Below are 21,110 nucleotides of genomic sequence, written 5' to 3'. Positions count from 1 at the left end.
GTCAAATAACAATAGTTATCATGTTAGTATCGACCGACCCCCATTTGAGTTGTTGTATGGTCGGAGGTGTCGGATCCATGTTTGTTGGGGCGAGGTTAGACACCGAGTCATGGGGAGCAATGAGGTGGTGATCTGGACTACCTATTTGATTCAACAAGTGTGCGACTGGCTGCGAGTCGCACAGAGCCATCAGAAAAGCTAAGGTGACCGGTACCGATCGGATCTTGAGTATCAGGTGGGGGACTTTGTTTTACTGAAGGTGTCACCATGGAAGGGAGTCATTAGGTTTCAGAAGAGGGGCAAGTTAGGGCCCCGATACATTGGTCCATTCAGGGATTTTTGCCCGGGTGGGCAAGGTGGCTTACCGTTTGGATCTGATGGAAGAGCTTAGCCAGATTCACAACCCCTTCCATGTGTCTCAGCTTCAGAAGTGTGTCACAGACGAGGACACAATTATTTCATTGGACGACATTCAGGTTGATGAGAGCCTGAACTACATTGAGAGACCCATTGCAATTTTAGATAGAAAGACTAAGGTTCTTCGTAACAAGGAAGTGAAGCTGGTGAAGGTTCAATGACAACACCGAATAGGCTCTGAATGGACATGGGAGCCGAAGGATGAGATGCAGGAGCATTACCCCGATCTATTTGCATCTATGGACTTCGAGGACGAAGTCTAGTTCAAGTAGGGGAGAGTTGTAAGTGGAGGAGAGTTGTAACACTCCAAATTTGTTATTACTGTTTTGACCATTGAAATAGAAAAGATGGCATAAAAGGTCACTTAGTACGCGGGGCATACTCAAGGAGTACGCTTAGCGTAATAAGGATGCATGAACGCGGAGGGTGGCCGTGTACATAGGGCGTGTATATAGGTATGCGGGGCATATGCGACAGAGGGCCAAAACCCTAATTCTCAGACTTGACATCTATTTAAACACCATTAAGCCTCTTGGACCAAACCCTAATCAGCCTCCATAGCCTTATTTCGCTCTTTTACGCCAAAGATCCCTTGTAAGAGTGTTTTTGAGCTTAAGGAGTATATTTGTGGCCATTTTAGAGTTCATTCAAGAAGAAGGAATTTCTAAGCAAGCTTGGAGTGTCATTAGGCTTCAATAATGTGCATCTAGTTCACCTTGAAGGGCTTCTGGAGGTATAAAGTCTTGATCTTGCAATCTTATTCATTAGATCCAGTTAGGGTTTCTATATTCTCCTTTTTGGTGTTTATAGATCATCTCTAGAGAGTTGGAGCAACTCCAGTGCTTAAGAAGAGTAGATCTAAGATCCTTTGACTCATTCATGCCATAAAAATGGTGTCTTGATGGGTGTTTTGACCTCATGCATGGGTTCTGACTCTTGAAAAGGTCTTAATGGGTTGTTGGGAAGATATGGAACATGCAAAGGCACAAAGTTGCCAAATTTATGCCTTAGAACGTCTTAATGGACTCAGATTTAAAGATTGGACGTTAGAACATCGAGTATTAAGCACTTAATAGAAGATGTGCTTAATTTGTTTGTACGATGGGCGTAGATTAGCATATGCAGCGCGTATAGCTTAGGGAGTCAGTACCCTGCACGTACTAGGGTGGTATGCAAGGCGTACGCACCTCAGATGGGCTTGGACTTGTTTTGAGATTGTAATCACTTTGCGCCTTAATTAATCTCTGGGCCATGCCACGTTTTGAGTTAGTGGGCCAGCTTATCTGTTTTGGGCCATGGTTACTATGGTTGGGCTATATTGGGCCATGATTACTATGGTTGGGCTTTATTGGGCCATGAGGCCTATTAATAATTTTGGACATCGAATTTGGTCCCATTAGCAAAGGAAGACCTTTTGGGCCATTGTGAATGAACTTGGGGTTTGGGTTCTTCGATTGGATAATGTTCAGTCCTAACCTAGGGTACTGGTATTATTATACAGCACGAGTGTTCACGGACTGTTAGGAGAGCATCTTTCGGATTCAGCAGATAGAGGTGAGTCTCCTCACCATACCAATGGGTTAAAGGCACCAATGCAGCCCATTTTATGATATATGGTACACTTGTTGATGTAGTGTTATGTGGCATGGTAGTTGGTTATGTGTTAGGAGGTATGCTAGTTGTATATATGGTATACTTGTATGGAAAACCATGGGAGAGCCCATGACACCTGGATGTAAGACGATGTGGGGAGCCCATGGTTTTCCTATTAAAGACCATGGGGGGAGCCCATGACACCTGGTTGTAAGACCATGTGGGGAGCCCATGACACTTAGGTGTAAGACCATGTGGGGAGCCCATGACATCCTGGAGTAAGACCATGGGGAACCCACAACTTCCTTATATGTTTGTATGCATGGCTTATATGGTTTATGTAGCTTTTATAGCTAATGGGGATCATTTGATTATGTGGATTGTGTGAGGTATGCTCTGGGGAATTCACTAAGCATTAGCTTACTGTTTGTTGGTTTGGTTTAGGTACTTCTGAGCCTAAGGGAAAGGGCAATGCTTGATGGCGCGACATGCACTCTCTCATGCTTTTTTATGGGACACTCTGATATTTAAAATAAAATTGTTGATGTTATGAATTTGAAAACAATTGTTCTTGAGATTTTGTGGTTTATTGGAAATGTTTTGATTATTTAAAAATGAAAAATTTCTTTTTAGAATTTGGTTGTTACATTAATAAATGACAATAAATGATTTATTGATATATTAAGAGAATAATATATTAATTAGAAATATTATTATTATTTAATTAAAAACCAATCAGAAATTAATTTCAATTAATTTTGTTATTAATTAGATTAATTAAAGTGCAAGGATTAAAGTTGTAATTGTTCAATAGTTGAACATAGGGGTTCCAAAACCTTCCCCAAGGTGGTGGACGGTTTTGGGGAGAAATTATAGGGTTTCTAAAATATCTCTTAAAGATAATTAAGGAGTTGGATTATTACCAAATTTAAAATAATAATATTATATTCCAATTAAGGTTTCCAAAGCTTCTTGTATCAGCTATAAATAGGGTCTCTTGGCATCACATTTTCGGCCATCACTTCTACTAAGAGAATAGTCGAAAATCATATCCCTTTCCTATCTCTTCAAGTTTCCTTAGTTGTTAGGGTTTGGGTGTGAGAAAAATTTCACATATGTCCTTGCAAACATTAGGAATTACGTTTGTATCCTTTCAAAGTTTATAATTACGTATATATCCTTCTTAACCTATTAAAATCACATTTATATCAAATCTTATAATTTAATGAGGTATAAATCAATTTAATACCAAAAAATATATTTAAAAATCAAAATAAAAGGTGACTGTATTAAATTACCCTTTCCAGATTATTAATAAATAGAAGTAAATAGATTTAATTAGCATTAAACCTAATTAAATATGACAAAACTGTTGGATTAGTGTCTAACGCTATAACTATATTTGGTAAGTATTTGACCCGGTTGAGCATGGTCTTTTTGGGTTGCCTTCACCATAGCAACTTGACAGGATGATTTATAATGAGAGAAGAAATATTATTAATATATGATGAGCATAATATAAAGAATAATAATATTGTTAGTTGATTACTATAAGTCATAAATTAATTATGAATTAATTTGGTGACTTAAAGAGATTAATTAAATAAAGGGGCATAAACTGTCAATTGTATGATAGTTGTATTTTGGGCTGTGATTCCTTATGAATAAGAGGGTGGACGATTTTTGGATAGAAATCATCCAAAGGCTTATCAATAAGGATATTGGATTGCTTATGGCGTAAGTTATTCGATTAGGGTTTTAAGGGTGAAACCCTAGGAGGCTCATTAGTATATAAAGACCCATGGGGTTGAGGAAATCGGCACCCTTGTTATTGGAGTAACCCTAGCTGATTTCTCACCCTCCCCTCTCTCTCTCTCTCTATTATCATCCTCTTGCTATTTGGTGTTTGTAAGCCATTAGAGGAGTGACAATTGTGACTCTAATCCCCAAAGACAAGAAGATTCAAGCAAGAAAACTCAAGGTATTCCTTTAGATCTAATTTCTTATGTTATGATTTGAATGCTTATACTATATCTATCAATAGAAGTCTTGGATACATTGCATGTTCAATTAGAGAAATCTAGATCCAAGAATTAGGGTTTGTATGTGCACATAGGAAAGTTCTTATGGCTCAAACCCATCAGTGGTATCAGAGCCTTGATTGGTTTCTATTGAATTGATGCATAGGTTGATTGCTTGTTGAGTGCAAAATTCGATTTTTGTCCCTCTGCCTGATGAGCTTGGCGAGTTCTATAGTGGACTCGGCGAGTAGGCCTCAACTCGGCGAGTCCATTGTGGTACTCGGCGAGTTCGAGCATCAGAAGGAGCTTGTTTCGAGATTTCTTGTTGTTTTTCTTATGGAAACTTGCCTTAATCTTTATGGGTCAATAAAATTCGAATTTTAACATATATGTGAGTATATTCTTGACCTAACAAAAGATATTTACCAATTAGTTGAATAATAATTTCCTTATATGATATTAATTGATTATTTTAATTTAAATTGGTAAATTGTTTTGCAAGAGACATTTAAATAAATCAAATATGGATAATTATGAGATTAAATGGTTAATTTAAATTATTTGTTATTTGATCCCTTATGTTTTGAAAAGTTTAAAACTTGTCCTCAAGTTTTGAAATTTAATTTTTGTGATTAAAAGTTTTATTTAGACAATTTAAATTTCAAACCCTAGAATTTTACAAGTTTAAAATTCAACCCCATACTACTATATGATTACAAGTTTAATATATATATATATATATATATATATATATATATATATATATATATATATATATATATATATATATATATATATATATATATATATATATATATATATATATATATATATATATATATATAAAATTAAAATGCTAGTCTTACCGTTAGTAGGCCTCATTCACGAAGCCAGTCTATAAGGTGGGTATAAGGTTGCTGCCTATAAAATGGCGCTTAATGGGTGTACACTCACACTCACCGCTTGCTTCATCGGTGGAGGGTCGTTAGCCGAACGGGTAGGATAGGGCAACCCTATCTCCTCATTAAAAGCATAATATTGAAATACAAAGTAGCTACATGTTTTTCAAATTCCTAATCCTAGTTACTTTAGGAAAAGTGAATTGATGCAAACCTATGAAATTACACTTTGCACCCTTGCTAAGAAGTTAGTGGAGCGTGTGTGGTTTACCGGCACACTAATTGGTTCTAAGAAAAGATGGCAAAGGGTGATTCATTGTTTATCATAGTTCAGTGGAGCGTGTGTGGTTTACCGGCATATCGAATAGGTGATTGTAACAATGAAGGCACCGTGTAGATTTGCATGGTTATTCACACCCACTTTGTGATCCTCGGCATCCCAGTCACAAACGAGAGGGGCATATCGAGATTTAAACATGCCATTGAAAAGTTCAATGAATCTCATCGAAATCTAGGAATTCTAAATAAAACTTAAAGTTATGTTTTGTGGTGGAGAATTAGTGAATCTTCATTCACTTACCTTCAAATTGTTTGCATGTTGGATTACGGCATCCCTTTTTCTAATATGTAAATAATGTTGTTGGATCCTAGCCCTAATTTTTCATATTGGGTGATAATTAGGGATTTAATTCTAATCAAACTTTGTCTTTTCTATTTGTAGATGTCAAACGCAAACAACGCTGCTGCTAGCTCGTTCACATTGATGAGCCTTTTCCAAAAGGTGACTTTCGATGGAATGAACTTTAGCGAATGGATAAGATACATTCGCACGATTGCTCGCTACGAGGACAAGGAGTATGTCCTTGACGAGAAGCTTGAAAAGATCAATCCAGAAATCGCTACTCCGGCTGAAATGACTGCTTTTGAGACTCATGAGCGTGATGCAATGAAGTTCATTGCATCATGATAGCCACAATGACGCCGAATTCCAAATGTCCTATGAGGACATGTATCCGTACGAGATGCATCAAGACTTATTGGAGAGATACCATCAAAACGCGAGGCAGGAGCGTTACGAGATCTTCACTAACATGATCACTACTAAAATGGGAAATGGAGAATCCCTAACTGTACACTTGCAAAAGATGAAAAGGTATGTCGATCGTCTTCGCAAGTTGAATGTCGAATTTGGGGAAGACTTGGCAATCGACATGGTCCTTCACTCCTTGCCTCTGTGTTACAACCAATTTAGGATGACCTACCACATGAACAAGGAAGAGGTCACCCTAAGAAAGCTCCAAGGGCTCTTAATGGTTGCTGAGAGCAACCTTAAGGACAAGTCTGTTGCACAAACTCCCAATCCGTCCACTGCTCCTGTTTTGGCTATAGGGCAGGGAAGGGGCAAAAAGAGGAAGGCTCCGTCAAAGAGCCACCGCAAGGGAAAGTCCCGAGATGGTTTCTCTTCTAGTGGGACCAAGGTTGATCTTGCTAAACCCAACCCTAACCCAAAGGAGGCAGAGTGCCATCATTGCCACAAAATAGGGCATTGGAAGAGAAGCTGCCCGAAATATCTGCAGGCCATCAAGGATGGAAAGATCAAGCCATCTTTTGCAGGTATATACACAATTAAATATAGTGATTCATCCCACACTATTTCTTGGGTTCTTGACACAGGATGTGGTTACCACATTTGTTCTGATTTGCAGGGACTAGGAAGAAGTAGAGATGTGGAGCTCGGAAGAATAAATCTAATCATGGGGAATAGAAGATCGTTGCCTGTTACCAAGATTGGAGTGTATTCTTTAGGGCTTAGTAATGGATTGAATTTAGATTTAAATAATTGTTGCTACTCGCTAGATATGGCACGAAACATCATTTCTTTTCATGGGTTGTTTAAACAAGGATTTAGATATTCATTTAATAATATGAATGGTTGTATTTATGCTTATCTAAAAGGTGTTTTATACTTTGAAGCAATGCCTTGTAATGGAATTTATGAAACTATTATGGTTGTAGATAACCTAGGAAATGATGTGTTGTGTATGGATTCTTCAAACAGTATGGTTAGAGCATCCTTGTGGCATTGTCGTCTTGGACATGTCAACAAGAAGCGCATAGCCCAACTCCAAAAGGATGGAGTGTTGGAGTCATTCGACCTTAGGGAAGAAGACACATGCGAATCTTGTTTACTTGGAAAGATGACCAAGTCACCCTTCACTAGCACATGTGAAAGGGGTGAGGGTTTATTAGACCTCATACATACCGATGTATGTGGACCCTTTAGATCTACCACAAAGGTTAGGAGCCGCTTCTATGTGACTTTTACCGATGATTATAGTAGATATGGGTATATTTAGTTAATCAAGCAGAAGTCAAAAACGTTTTAAAAGTTCAAAGAATTCAAAAATGAAGTGGAGAATCAATTGGGCAGGAAAATCAAGATGCTTCGATCCGATCGAGTAGGAGAGTACCTAAGTCTTGAATTCCACGACTATCTCAAGGAATGCGGAATAGTTTCGCAATTGACGCTGCCTAGGACACCACAATTTAATGGTGTGGCAGAAAGGTGTAATCGAACCTTGTTAGACATAGTTCGTTCTATGATGAGCCGTGCTTCACTACCTATCTCATTCTGGGGGTATGCCTTAGAGACTGCCGCCCATATCCTTAACCGAGTCCCTACTAAGAAGGTTGCCAAAACACATCACGAAATGTGGACAGGGAAAGCTCCCTCGTTGGCACATATCAAGGTTTGGGGTTGCTAGGCTTTCGTAAGACGAGATACTCATGACAAGCTTGGACCTCGTAGTGAGCGATGTATTTTCATCGGCTACCCGCAGAAATCCTTTGGATATCTCTTCTATAGACCGAATAAAAATGTTGTCTTCGTTGCGAGGAGAGGGATTTTCCGAGAGCGAGAACTTATAAGCCAAGGAGACAATGGGAGGCAAATCGAGCTTGAAGAGATTAAAGAATCGATTGATGAAGGAACCTCTACCGCTGGCATTCAACCCGAGGAGGAAACTCCGGTTGAACCTATTGACCAGTCCTTACCTCTTAGACGTTCCTAAAGAGTTAGAGTTCAACCCCAATTTTATGGTTTTCATATTACTACCGAAGGGGACACGTATATTAGTGATGGTACACTAATAAGTCTAGATGAACCTAATAGCTATAAGGAAGCCATGGCAGGCCCAGAGTCTGCTAAATGGAAAGAGGCAATAGACAGCGAGATCCAATCCATGTATGACAACCAAGTTTGGAATTTGGTTGATAATGTGCCCGGACGTAAGACCGTTGGGTGGAAATGGATCTTCAAGAAGAAGAATGACGTGGATGGGAATGTACACACATATAAGGCGCGATTGGTTGCGAAGGGCTTTACTCAAACTCCCGGAGTTGATTATGATGAGACCTTCTCACGAGTTGCGAAGATAAAGTCCGTTATAGTGATGCTAGCTATTGCCGCATTTCATGATTATGAGATTTGGAAAATGGATGTCAAGACTGCTTTCCTTAACGGGAAGTTGGCTGAGGATGTTTACATGGCTTAGCCAGAGGGTTTTCTGGATCTGTGTGTAAGCTTGAGAAGTCCATTTATGGACTTAAGCAAGCGTCTTGCAGATGGAATCTTTGCTTTGATGAGAAAGTCAAAGAGTTTGGATTTGTACGAAGCGAAGATGAATCATGTGTATATGTCAAAGCCAGTGGGAGTATAGTCAGCTTCCTCGTTCTGTATGTCGATGACATACTACTCATAGGAAACGACGTCCCGACACTGCATAAGGTTAAGTCCTGGCTCGGGAAGTGCTTCGCTATGAAGGACCTCGGAGAGGCTTCCTATATTTTGGGAATAAGGATAGTGAGAGAACGAAGTAAGAGACTAATAGGACTTAGTCAGAACACTTACTTAGATAAAGTACTAAAACGTTTTAGTATGGAGAATTCAAAGAAAGGAGAATTACCGATACAAAGTAATGCCGAGTTGAGTAAGACTCAAAGTCCGAGTACCGAAGCCGAGATAGTAGAGATGAGCCGAGTACCTTACGCTTCCGCAGTTGGCTCAATCATGTATGCTATGACTTGTACTCGCCCTGATGTGGCCTTTGCTTTGAGCATGGTCAGTAGATATCAAGGGAACCCTGGCAGAACCCATTGGATTGCGGTCAAGAATATCCTTAAGTACCTTCGGATTACCAAAGAATGGTTTTTAGTCCTCGGAGGGAGTGATGACTTAAAGGTACGAGGGTATAGTGACGCCAGTTTTTAGACCGACAGGGACAACTATCTTTCGCAGTCGGGCTGGGTCTTTACCCTTAATGGAGGAGCAGTAACTTGGAAAAGTTCCAAGCAGGAAACCGTAGTTGATTCAACGTGTGAATCAAAGTACATTGCAGCAAGCGAAGCATCGAAGGAGGCAATATGGTTGAAGAACTTCATTGGTGATCTTGGAGTTGTACCTGCCATAAAGGAGCCTATGGAAATTTTCTGTGATAATGGAGGAGCGGTTGCGTTGACCAAGGAACCGAGGGATCATGGTAGATCTCGTCATATCGACAGAAAATATCACTTTATTAGACATCGAGTAGAAGAAGGACATCTCGTGGTTAAGAGGATATCATCAGAAGATAACCCAGCAAATCTGCTTACGAAGTGACTGAGTAGGGTTAAGCACATGCAGCATGCTAGGAGTATTGGGCTGAAAGATGATATTAGTTTAGATTAGATAGTTTTAGAAACTTATAATAGATAAATGTAATTGACATTTGATGATTAAATAAAGGAGTATTATTTATGAGTAAAGTTACTGACTTATGTTGATCGTTTAACTGTTGTTTCACTTTGCATGTTTTGACTTCCTGAATAATTAAGTTATTAAGAATAATTGAATTATTCAAATGATCCACAATCGTTCATATGTTGGAAGTAGGTATGAAAGAAGATTTTCATGAATTGGTATGTAGATTGTCTAAATGGTATTAGACATAACAAATGTTTGCTGCAACATTCATGAGTGCTTATGAACTAGTTTTGAGCATTGGAAGAAACCCGTGTTTGCTGGAATCACTTTAAGGTGTGTGTATATATATATATATATATATATATATATATATATATATATATATATATATATATATTGTCAGTGCTCGCAAGATGATAACATCATATGGTCTTAAAACCTAGATATATGGTTTGTTATTTGTTAATTGGTTGTACATTGATGATGTGAAACCGCATCAGTAAATTGATGTTATAAAACACATTGTTGTGTATGATTGATTAGCGAATAAGTAAATGCATATAAGTCGAAGTTTATCTGTTACTTTTATCCTAAGAGGGTAAAAGCGATATCTCGGCCGCTCGATGATTTGATTTGACTTATGTGCCGGGCCCGGTCAGAACTTAATTGATGTGTTAGATTAAGTTCTATGGCGAATAAATATGAGATCAAGAAACTAAACGCTGGATTGTGATTGTGTCCGCATGATATCTGAACAGAGGACTGTACGATCCCTTACCTAAAGGACAGAACTGATAAGATCAGAGTTGACAGCGTCTTTGAGAGCTACGATTGCTAATCGGTTTGTATTTGCATATATAGTTACTAGACATATCCAATTGGGAGACTGTTGGATTAGTGTTTAAGGCTATAACTATATTTGGTAAGTATTTGACCCGGTTCAGCATGGTCCTTTTGGGTTGCCTTCACCATAGCAACTTGACATGATGATTTATAATGAGAGAAGAAATATTATTAATATATTATGAGCATAATATAAAGAATAATAATATTGTTATTTGATTGATATAATTCATAAATTAATTATGAATTAATTTGGTGACTTAAAGAGATTAATTAAATAAAGGGGCATAAACTGTCAATTGTATGATAGTTGTATTTTGGGCTGTGATTCCTTATGAATAAGAGGGTGGATGATTTTAGGGTTTGGAAGAGCCTAGAAATCGTCCAAAGGCTTATCAATAAGGATATTGGATTGCTTAGGGCCTAAGTTATTCAATTAGTGTTTTAAGGGTGAAACCCTAAGAGGCTCACTAGTATATATAGACCCATGGGGTTGAGGAAATCGGCACCCTTGTTATTGGAGTAACCCTAGCCGATTTCTCACCCTCCTCTCTCTCTCTCTCTCTCTATTATCATCCTCTTGCTAGTTGGTGTTTGTAAGCCATTAGAGGAGTGCCAATTGTGACTCTAAGCCCCAAAGACAAGAAGATTCAAGCAAGCAACTCAAGGTATTCCTTTAGATCCGATTTCGTATGTTATGATTTGAATGTTTATACAAGATCTATCAATAGAAGTCTTGGATACATTGCATGTTCAATTAGAGAAACTTAGATCCAAGCATTAGGGTTTGTATGTGCACATAGGAAAGTTCTTATGGCTCAAACCCATCAAAAACCTCAAACAAGTCAAAACTAAACCTCAAAAACATGAAATCTTCAAGACTTTCAAGAAGCTGTTTTCTTCTTCATGTCATGAAAATTGGGGCTCCTAAGCTAATATATTCCCTAAAGTAGATTAAAATTTTTTTTTTGATGTTTTGAAACCAAGAAAGATGATCCAGACCAACAAAGTGTGAAATTGGATACAAATGTAAAACCTTAACAACACAAATCACAGGGAGATTAGAATTCAGGTTCTACTTTGGGATTTTATGTTTACTGCAGCAGGGGAAGCCAACGAAATAGGGGTTGAGACACATCTTCGGTAAAGTGGTGAGGCTTCAACTGGTAGTAATTGGTGAGAACAGGAGGGGGAAATCGTGCGTTACAGTGATTTAGTCGTGAACAGGGGAGGCTGTACCTAGGTCACAACGATGAAGAGTTGTCGTCGAATTGGGTTTTCAAAGTAGTTTGGCATGAAGGCGACACTGGTTTACAGCTGATGGTCGTCGATAGAGGGTATATGAGAGAAGAAGGTGAGGCAAATGGTGAAAAGGATGGTGTATGAATCGATTAAGTAAAGAGAAAAAGGCCTTGAATTGGATTAGTTACACGCTTAATTGAATAAAATTATTTTGGATTTAATTGTAAAGGGTATTTTGGTAAAGTTATATATAGTTTTGAATTTTATATAACTTTTATAATATTAAAATCCTGTAATTCTAATTAAAATATAGGGTTGGACAAATACGTAAATGTTATAGTTTTAAAATGACATATCTTCGGTAAAGTGGTGAGGCTTCAACTGGTAGTAATTAGTGAGAACAGGAGGGGGAAATCGTGCGTTACAGTGATTTAGTCGTGAACAGGGGAGGCTGTACCTAGGTCACAACGATGAAGAGTTGTCGTCGAATTGGGTTTTTAAAGTAGTTTGGCATGAAGGCGACACTGGTTTACAGCTGATGGTCGTCGATAGAGGGTATATGAGAGAAGAAGGTGAGGCAAATGGTGAAAAGGATGGTGTATGAATCGATTAAGTAAAGAGAAAAAGGCCTTGAATTGGATTAGTTACACGCTTAATTGAATAAAATTATTTTGGATTTAATTGTAAAGGGTATTTTGGTAAAGTTATATATAGTTTTGAATTTTATATAACTTTTATAATATTAAAATCCTGTAATTCTAATTAAAATATAGGGTTGGACAAATACGTAAATTGTTATAGTTTTAAAATGACATATACGTAACTTAATATTTTATAAGAACATTCTTAAAGTTTGGAAGGATATATATGAAATTTTCCTTTGGGTGTGAACCATCAAAGACACAAGATTTCTGGTGCTTGCTTCCAAGAGTTTTTGAAGAATGATTTGATTATTTATTTACAAAAAATAACTAAAAGGTATGTAAACCCTAACCTTTTATTATTTTCGAAATTTCTAGGGTTTCCATACTAGGGTTCTTTGATGTTCATGATTTATAGCTTTCAATAGTGAAACCATAGATCTAATTAGGTTGCATGTGAACTTAAGGGTTAAGTTATTTTCCACCGCATGAATTTTGTAACCTTAAAAACCTAACAAAAACATCCGACAACCCCCTACTGTCTTCGCCCATATATACAACCATGTCAATAAGGGACAGTGGCGTTGCCATGCCAAGTATGACTTGAAGTTATGACTTTGGGAAGACCAAGGGTATAAGGGATTGATAAGTCATCCAAAATGGTAGACGAGCCAATAATTTCGACGACAACAGGGTCTCATGCGTGGTCTCCCAAAACTTTTATATGTTTGAATCACGCATTACATTGCATATGTTACAACATGGGATGATTTTATACTATTGATATATGGAAATTGTTCAGAATAAAATATATATTTTTGTTTTAATATGACATGTACTGAGATTTTAGATGTTGGAGATAAATAGAAGTGATTTGGATCACTTACATGGAATTTTGGGAAAGAAAAAAGCTTATTTTTGGGAACTTAAAAGTGGAAAGCATCATACTAGCTACTATTTTTGTGTATTGTAAAAGTCATAATTAAACCCCTTGAATCTTATAATTATCTAACGACAAAAATAACATAAATGGAATAAGTCTTGGCTAAACATTATGCTTTGTAAACATAAATAGTATTTTAAAATGATATAATTAAAAGGTAGGGTCTTACACATAACCATCTTAAGGATCAACCTTCTAATTTCTAGATGGCATAAATTATAGTCAAACTAAGCTAAAAATGTTACTTCTGTTTTGATCCAATTAATCTATCGATAAATGTTGCTAGCAGCTAAAAGTTGACGTTTGAGAAATACGTTTGACCAGGTACAAAGCCATTCAGAACGACATTAGAAGTTACCACTACCTTGCCGGTTGGAGACTTGAGCCTGAACGAGTATGGGCCATGGAAAGATGGGCTGACGTCGGCTTCCCAAACCGCACCCCAAATATTCTTCGTTGGAACAAACTGTTGACTACCAGGCGAAGCTATCTCCACTGACCTAAGTCCACCATCACCATCTTCAAACTCAATTGCAGTTGCGAACCAGTTAGGGTTTGTCTTTGCATCAATCTTGAAAGCGATCTTTGTTTTCCCATAGTAGCATGGCACCCAACACATGTACGTAGCTAGACTGTCTTATTAGATAATGATCTTTGTTATATATACTCAATCACTTGTTTAATAAAATCATGCACGTACCTTCGATATTGAATATCAACTTGGCCGAGATTATGGAGGTTATCAGCATGTCCTGGATTCGCCATTGCACCAAAAGCAGTCCCGCTTAAATCAAAATGGAATGGAACATTGTTACATGCACCTGGGCACTCGTCAGTTATTGTTACATTAATAGGGTTCGGAGAGCAGTATGGCTCTCGGCTGCATTTAATCTAAGAAGAATTAACCACAATAGTGTCTTGATGGGTGTTTTGACCTCATGCATGGATTCAGACTCTTGAAAAGGTCTTAATGGGTTGTTGGGAAGATATGGAACATGCAAAGGCACAAAGTTGCCAAATTTATGCCTTAGAACGTCTTAATGGACTCAGATTTAAAGATTGGACATTAGAACATCGAGTATTAAGCACTTAATGGAAGATGTGCTTAATTTGTTTGTACGATGGGCATATATTAGCATGTGCAGCGCGTATAGCTTAGGGACTCAGTACCCTGCACATACTAGGGTGGTACGCTAGGCGTACACACCTCAGATGGGCTTAGACTTGTTTTGAGAGTGTAATCCCTTTGGGACTTAATCAATCTTTGGGCCATGTCACATTTTGAGTTAGTGGGCAAACTTATCTCTTTTGGGCCACGGTTACTATGGTTGGGCTTTATTGGGCCATGAGGCCTATTAATGATTTTGGACATCGACTTTGGGCCCATTAGCAAAGGAAGACCTTTTGGGCCATTGTGAAAGAACTTGGGGTTTGGGTTCTTCGATTGGATAATGTTCAGCCCTAACCTAGGGTAATGGTATTATTATACAACACGGGTGTTCGCGGACTGTTAGGAGAGCATCTTTCGGATTCTGCAGATAGAGGTGAGTCTCCTCACCATACCAATGGGTCAAAGGCACCAAGGCCGCCCATTTTATGATATATGGTACACTTGTTGATGTAGTGTTATGTGGCATGGTAGTTAGTTGGTTATGTGTTAGGAGGTATGCTAGTTGTATATATGGTATACTTGTATGGAAAACCATGGGAAAGCCCATGACACCTGGATGTAAGACGATGTGGGCAGCCCATGGTTTTCCTATTAAAGACCATAGGGGGAGCCCATGACACCTGGTTGTAAGACCATGTGGGGAGCCCATGGCACTTAGGTGTAAGACCATGTGGGGAGCCCATGGCATCATGGAGTAAGACCATGGGGAACCCACAACTTCCTTATATGTTTGTATGCATGGCTTATATGGTTTATGTAGCTTTTATAGCTAATGTGGATTATGTGATTATATGGATTATGTGGGGTATGCTCTGGGGAACTCACTAAGCATTAGCTTACTGTTTGTTGGTTTGTTTCAGGTACTTCTGAGCCTAAGGGAAAGGGCAATGCTTGATAGCGCGACATGCACTCTCTCATGCTTTTTTATGGGACACTCTGATATTTAAAATAAAATTGTTGATGTTATGAATTTGAAAACAATTGTTCTTGAGATTTTGTGGTTTATTGGAAATTTTTTGATTATTTAAAAATGAAAATTTTCTTTTTAAAATTTGGTTGTTACATTAATAAATGACATAAATGATTTATTGATATATTAAGAGAATAATATATTAATTAGAAATATTATTATTATTTAATTAAAAACCAATCAGAAATTAATTTCAATTAATTTTTTATTAATTAGATTAATTAAAGTGCAAGGATTAAAGTTGTAATTGTTCAATAGTTGAAAATAGGGGTTCCAAAACCTTCCCCAAGGTGGTGGACGGTTTTGGGGAGAAATTATAGGGTTTCTAAAATATCTCTTAAAGATAATTAAGGTGTTGGATAATTACCAAATTTAAAATAATAATATTATATTCCAATTAAGGTTTCCAAAGCTTCTTGTATCAGCTATAAATAAGGTCTCTTGGCATCACATTTTCGGCCATTACTTCTACTAAGAGAATAGTCGAAAATCATATCCCTTTCCTATCTCTTCAAGTTTCCTTAGTTGTTAGGGTTTGGGTGTGGGAAAATTTTCACATATGTCCTTGCAAACATTAATAATTACATCTATATCCTTTCAAAGTTTATAATTACGTATATATCCTTCTTAACCTATTAAAATTACATTTATATCCAATCTTATAAGTTAATGAGGTATTAATCAATTTAATACCAAAAAATATATTTAAAAATCAAAATAAAAGATGATTGTATTAAATTACCCTTTCCAGATTATTAATAAATAGAAGTAAATAGATTTAATTAGCATTAAACCTAATTAAATATGACAAAACCTCAAACAGGTAAAAACTAAACCTCAAAAACGTGAAATCTTCAAGACTTTCATCAGGTTGTTTTCTTATTCTAGTCGTGAGAATTGGGGCTCCTAAGCATATATATACCCTAAAGCAAACTTAAACAATAATTTTGATATTTGAAACCAAGAAAGATGATCCAAACCAACAAAGTGTGAAATTGGGTGCAAATGCAAAACCTTAACAACACAAATCACAGGGAGATTAGAATTCGGGTTCTACTTTGGGATTTTATGTTTACTGCAGCAAGGGAAGTCGCCTTCATGCCAAGCTACTTCGAAAACCCAATTCGACGTCAACTCTTCATGGTTGTGACCTAGGTACAGCCTCCCCTATTCACGACTAAATCACTGTAACACACGATTTCCCCCTCCTGTTCTCACCAATTACTACCAGTGATGGTCGTCGATAGAGGATATATGAGAGAAGAAGGTGAGGCAAATTGTGAAAAGGATGGTGTATGAATCGATTATGTAAAGAGAAAGAGGCCTTGAATTGAATTAGTTACACGCTTAATTGATTAAAATTATTTTGGATTTAATTGTAAAGGGTATTTTGGTAAAGTTATATATAGTTTTAAATTTTATATAACTTTTATAATATTAAAATCCTGTAATTCTAATTAAAATATAGGGTTGGATAAATATGTAAATGTTATAGTTTTAAAATGACATATACGTAATTTAATATTTTATAAGGACATTCTTAAAGTTTGGAAGGATATATAGGAAATTTTCCCTTGGGTGAGAACCATCAAAGACACGAGATTTATGGTGCTTGCTTCCAACAGTTTTTGAAGAATGATTTGATTAGTTATTTACAAACAATAACTAAAAGGTATGTAAACCCTAACCTTTTATTATTTTCGAAATTTCTAGGGTTTCCATATTAAGGTTCTTTGATGTTTATGATTTATAGCTTTCAATAGTGAAACCATAGATCTAATTAGGTTGCATGTGAACTTAAGGGTTAAGTTATTTTCCACCGCATGAATTTTGTAACCTATAAAACCTAACAAAAACATCTGACAACCCCTTACTGTCTCCGCCCATACATACAACCATGTCAATAAGGGACGGTGGCGTTGCCATGCCAAGTATGACTTGAAGTTGTGACTTTGGGAAGACGAAGGCTATAAGGGATTGATAAGTCATCCAAAATTGTAGAGGAGCCAACAATTCCGACGACAACGAGATCTCATGTGTGGTCTCCCAAAACTTTGCATTACATTGCATATGTTACGACATGGGATGATTTTATAGTATTGATATATGGAAATTGTTCAGAATAAAATATATATTTCTGTTTTAATTTGACATGTACTGAGACTTTAGATGTTGGAGATAAATAGAAGTGATTTGGATCACTTACATGGAATTTTGGGAAAGAAAAAAGGCTTATTTTTGGGAACTTAAAAGTGGAAAGCATCGTACTAGCTACTATTTTTGTGTATTGTAAAAGTCATAATTAAACCCCTTGAATCTTATAATTATCTAACCACAAAAATAACATAAATGGAATAAGTCTTGGCTAAACATTATGCTTTGTAAACATAAATAGTATTTTAAAATGATATAATTAAAAGGTAGGGTCTTACACATAACGATCTTAAGGATCAACCTTCTAATTTCTAGATGGCATACATTATAGTCAAAGTAAGCTGAAAATATTACTTTAGTTTTGATCCAATTAATCTATCGATAAACATTGCTAGCAGCTAAAAGTTGACGTTTGAGAAATATGTTTGACCAGGTACAAAGCCATTCGGAACAACATTAGAAGCTACCACTACCTTGCCGGTTGGAGACCTGAGCCTGAACGAGTATGGGCCATGGAAAGATGGGCTGACGTCGGCTTCCCAAACAGCACCCCAAATATTCTTCATTGGTACAAACTGTTGACTACCAGCCGGAGATATCTCCACTGAACTAAGTCCACCATCACCATCTTCAAACTCAATTGCAGGTGCGAACCAGTTAGGGTTTGTCTTTGCATCAATCTTGAAAGCGATCTTTGTTCTACCATAGTAGCATGGCACCCTACACATGTACGTAGCTAGACTGTCTTATTAGATAACGATCTTTGTTATATATACTCAATCACTCGTTTAATAAAATCATGCACGTACCTTCGATATTGAATATCAACCTGGCCAAGATTACGGAGGTTATCAGCTTGTCCTGGATTCGCCATTGCACCAAAAGCAGTCCCGCTTAAATCAAAATGGAACGGAACATTGTTACATGCACCTGGGCACTCGTCAATTATTGTTATAGTAATAGGGTTCAGAGAGCAGTATGGCTCTCGACTGCATTTAATCTGAGAAGAATTAACCACAATAGTCAAGTTATATATATATATATATATATATATATATATATATATATATATATATATATATATATATATATATATATATATATATATATATATATATATATATATATATATATATATATATATATATATATATATATATATATATATATATATATATATTTGTAATCATAATCAAGAAAATCACTTTGGGATTAACTTCTTCACCTAATAACAATCCCCACATCCTTTTCCTTGTAAATAAATCCTAGAATTTCCTGCTGCTATCATGGCTGAGTATGGTGGTGACTGTACATCATTAGCCCAATTAGCCCATCCACAAGCTCCTCCTGTAGATATATTTGATAAAATGAATACTAATATTCTTCACAAGTAATGAGATTTTTTTCCCGAAAATGAAACAAATTATATTGAGATTTTGTTACCACTTCCAGCGCCTCTTGGATCTCCATACCATGTTCCTAGAGCTGGTGAAAACCCATCTCCATTTGCAAAGAGGTCATCGCTTGAACACAAAGAATTGCTTGCAAAAAGAGAAGCAATTGAACACACAAAAATGAAAATGGAAAATGGGTTTTGAAGGTTGAACGCCATTTTACTTTGAATATGCTCGGTATTCTTTTGGTATTTATATTGGTAACAAGAATGTGATAATTAATATTTTTATTTAGTTGTCATAATTGTAGTCCTTGAAATACTCTCGGTATTTAATTTTCAACATTTCTATTTTTATATCTTCATAGTATGTTCAAAATATCAGTAAGTAAATTTTCTGTTGAGAAAGGTATTTCAGTATTTGCTGAGTCTAAATTTATTGTGAACATTGTTATCGCAAATAAGTCAAGAATATAAACATTATACATAAGTTAGTTTGTGGGAATTTGTAAATACAATTATATAGGTAATCTCTTTTTTCATAATTATGCAACTCGTTTTCATTTTAAGTTATCAAAATTAACTGTAGTATCTATTCACTAAGTTTTCAAAAGTAATTAATATAAGTTTATGTCAGGTATTAGTAAGTCTTGAATTCGAATCAAAGCTGCCATTTATTTCATCATTTAAAGTAAGCTTTCATATTTCTTCCATATCTATTTAAGATTAATTAAATCGTACTTCAACGTTAATAATATTAGTACACTACCTTCTGTCTGCCGGTTATGAAAGTGAAGTTCGAATTAGTCCGTAAATCACCCAACCAAATTTAAAAATGCTCCAAAGGTTGATGTTCTCATCAGCCTCCACCACAACGAAGCCGGGGGTGTTGTGAAATTGAGCATTTATGGAGTTAAGAGGCTATTTTGCAACTCATATGGGTGATGGTGGCTTGGGTCATTGGTTTTTAAAGACAACGAGATTAGAATTTTACAATGTCGTGTTTATTCAGTATAATCATTATGTAGATAAATCTCTCTTAGTGCATCCTAAATGGGGTTATATTTTGTAACTAGGTGTGACCCATATATTATATGGATTATTTAAAAAAATTAAATATAAATGTCTAAATATTTAAGAACTTTGGATTTATAAAAAATAAGAAAAATAATGAATTATTAAAATTGATTTTTTATCTTTTAAATTTAAATAAATAAATAAAATACACTAATGAGCTTTAATTTGGAAATTTTGAAATAATAAGCTAAGTCCATTAATTAAATTGATATTCATTTATTACTACATTTATTTTAATTATTATATTGAAATATTATATCACTACAAGAAACGAGACCTATAGGGACGACAAATGTCGTCTCTATAGGTTATAGAAAGTCGTCTCTATAGGTGGTTGTGACGACAATTCGTCTCTATAACATTTGTCGCTATAGCCCCGTCGCAATAGATAATTTGGGTCGTCGCTATAGATATCGTCGCCATGGGTACCTTTTAGAGACGACATATCGTTGTTATTGGTTTGGGGTTGTCATCCCCATTGCTGGACCTATAGAGATGACAAGTCGCCCCCATAGATAGACCTATAGATACGGCATGTCGTCTCCATAGCTAGACCTATAGCTACGAAATGCCGTCTCTATAGATATTATATAGAATTTACATTCAACTTCTATTTTTGTTTACTTTTCCAGTTTCCTCAAATACAAAAGCGCAAAAACACTAAATTTAACTACAAAAACATTAAATCATACAATATCAAAACATTTGAATATCTTATACAATTGTTTACTAAAACATAAAACATAATTTGGAATCGTATAAAAGTTTCATACAATATCAAGAAAACTGATTGTGTAGCCATGTTTACTTGTTTGCACCACCATCTTCAGACTTGAAAATATATAATTGGGAGAAGCTCATGACTTGGAGAAAATTTTGCAAGTAAGATGAAACCAAGATGGTTTTCTGATTTTCAAAAGACTAATGACCAAATACCAGATATTCCGACCTGTGACATCTTTTGAGTGACCAGTTAACTTCTTCATAACTGAAGGTGGCTCAGAA

The 21,110-nt window shown here is 36.3% G+C and overlaps 1 protein-coding gene and 1 pseudogene across 1 annotated transcript; both read right to left on the bottom strand.

Annotated features, from left to right (window-relative positions):
* Window positions 1-13,629: 13,629 nt before the first annotated feature.
* On the bottom strand, window positions 13,630-14,613 carry LOC122196159 (expansin-B15). Its single transcript, XM_042898505.1, has 3 exons — window positions 14,548-14,613; window positions 14,042-14,231; window positions 13,630-13,952 (listed from the first exon to the last, which is right to left on the bottom strand). Exons 1-3 carry the CDS (start codon window positions 14,611-14,613, stop codon window positions 13,630-13,632), a joined length of 579 nt encoding a protein of 192 aa, XP_042754439.1.
* A 3,420-nt stretch (window positions 14,614-18,033) lies between these two features.
* Window positions 18,034-19,247, bottom strand: LOC122196158 (expansin-B15-like; annotated as a pseudogene).
* Between the last annotated feature and the right edge of the window lie 1,863 nt (window positions 19,248-21,110).

Source organism: Lactuca sativa, chromosome 9 (assembly GCF_002870075.4).
Source record: "Lactuca sativa cultivar Salinas chromosome 9, Lsat_Salinas_v11, whole genome shotgun sequence".
Lineage (NCBI taxonomy): Eukaryota > Viridiplantae > Streptophyta > Magnoliopsida > Asterales > Asteraceae > Lactuca > Lactuca sativa.
Note: the sequence above shows the minus strand (reverse complement) of the source record. Positions and strands in the feature narration are given on the sequence as shown.

Bases quoted from the DNA above. Each gene is read 5' to 3' on its own strand.
- LOC122196159 (XM_042898505.1), bottom strand. From the start codon at position 14,613: ATGGCCCAAAGATTGATTAAGTCCCAAAGGGATTACACTCTCAAAACA. The intron at 14,232-14,547 runs GTGTGTACGCCT...AATTCTTCTTAG, and splicing joins CAAGTCTAAGCCCATCTGAG to ATTAAATGCAGCCGAGAGCC. The intron at 13,953-14,041 runs GGTACGTGCATG...CGTACATGTGTT, and splicing joins AGTTGATATTCAATATCGAA to GGGTGCCATGCTACTATGGG.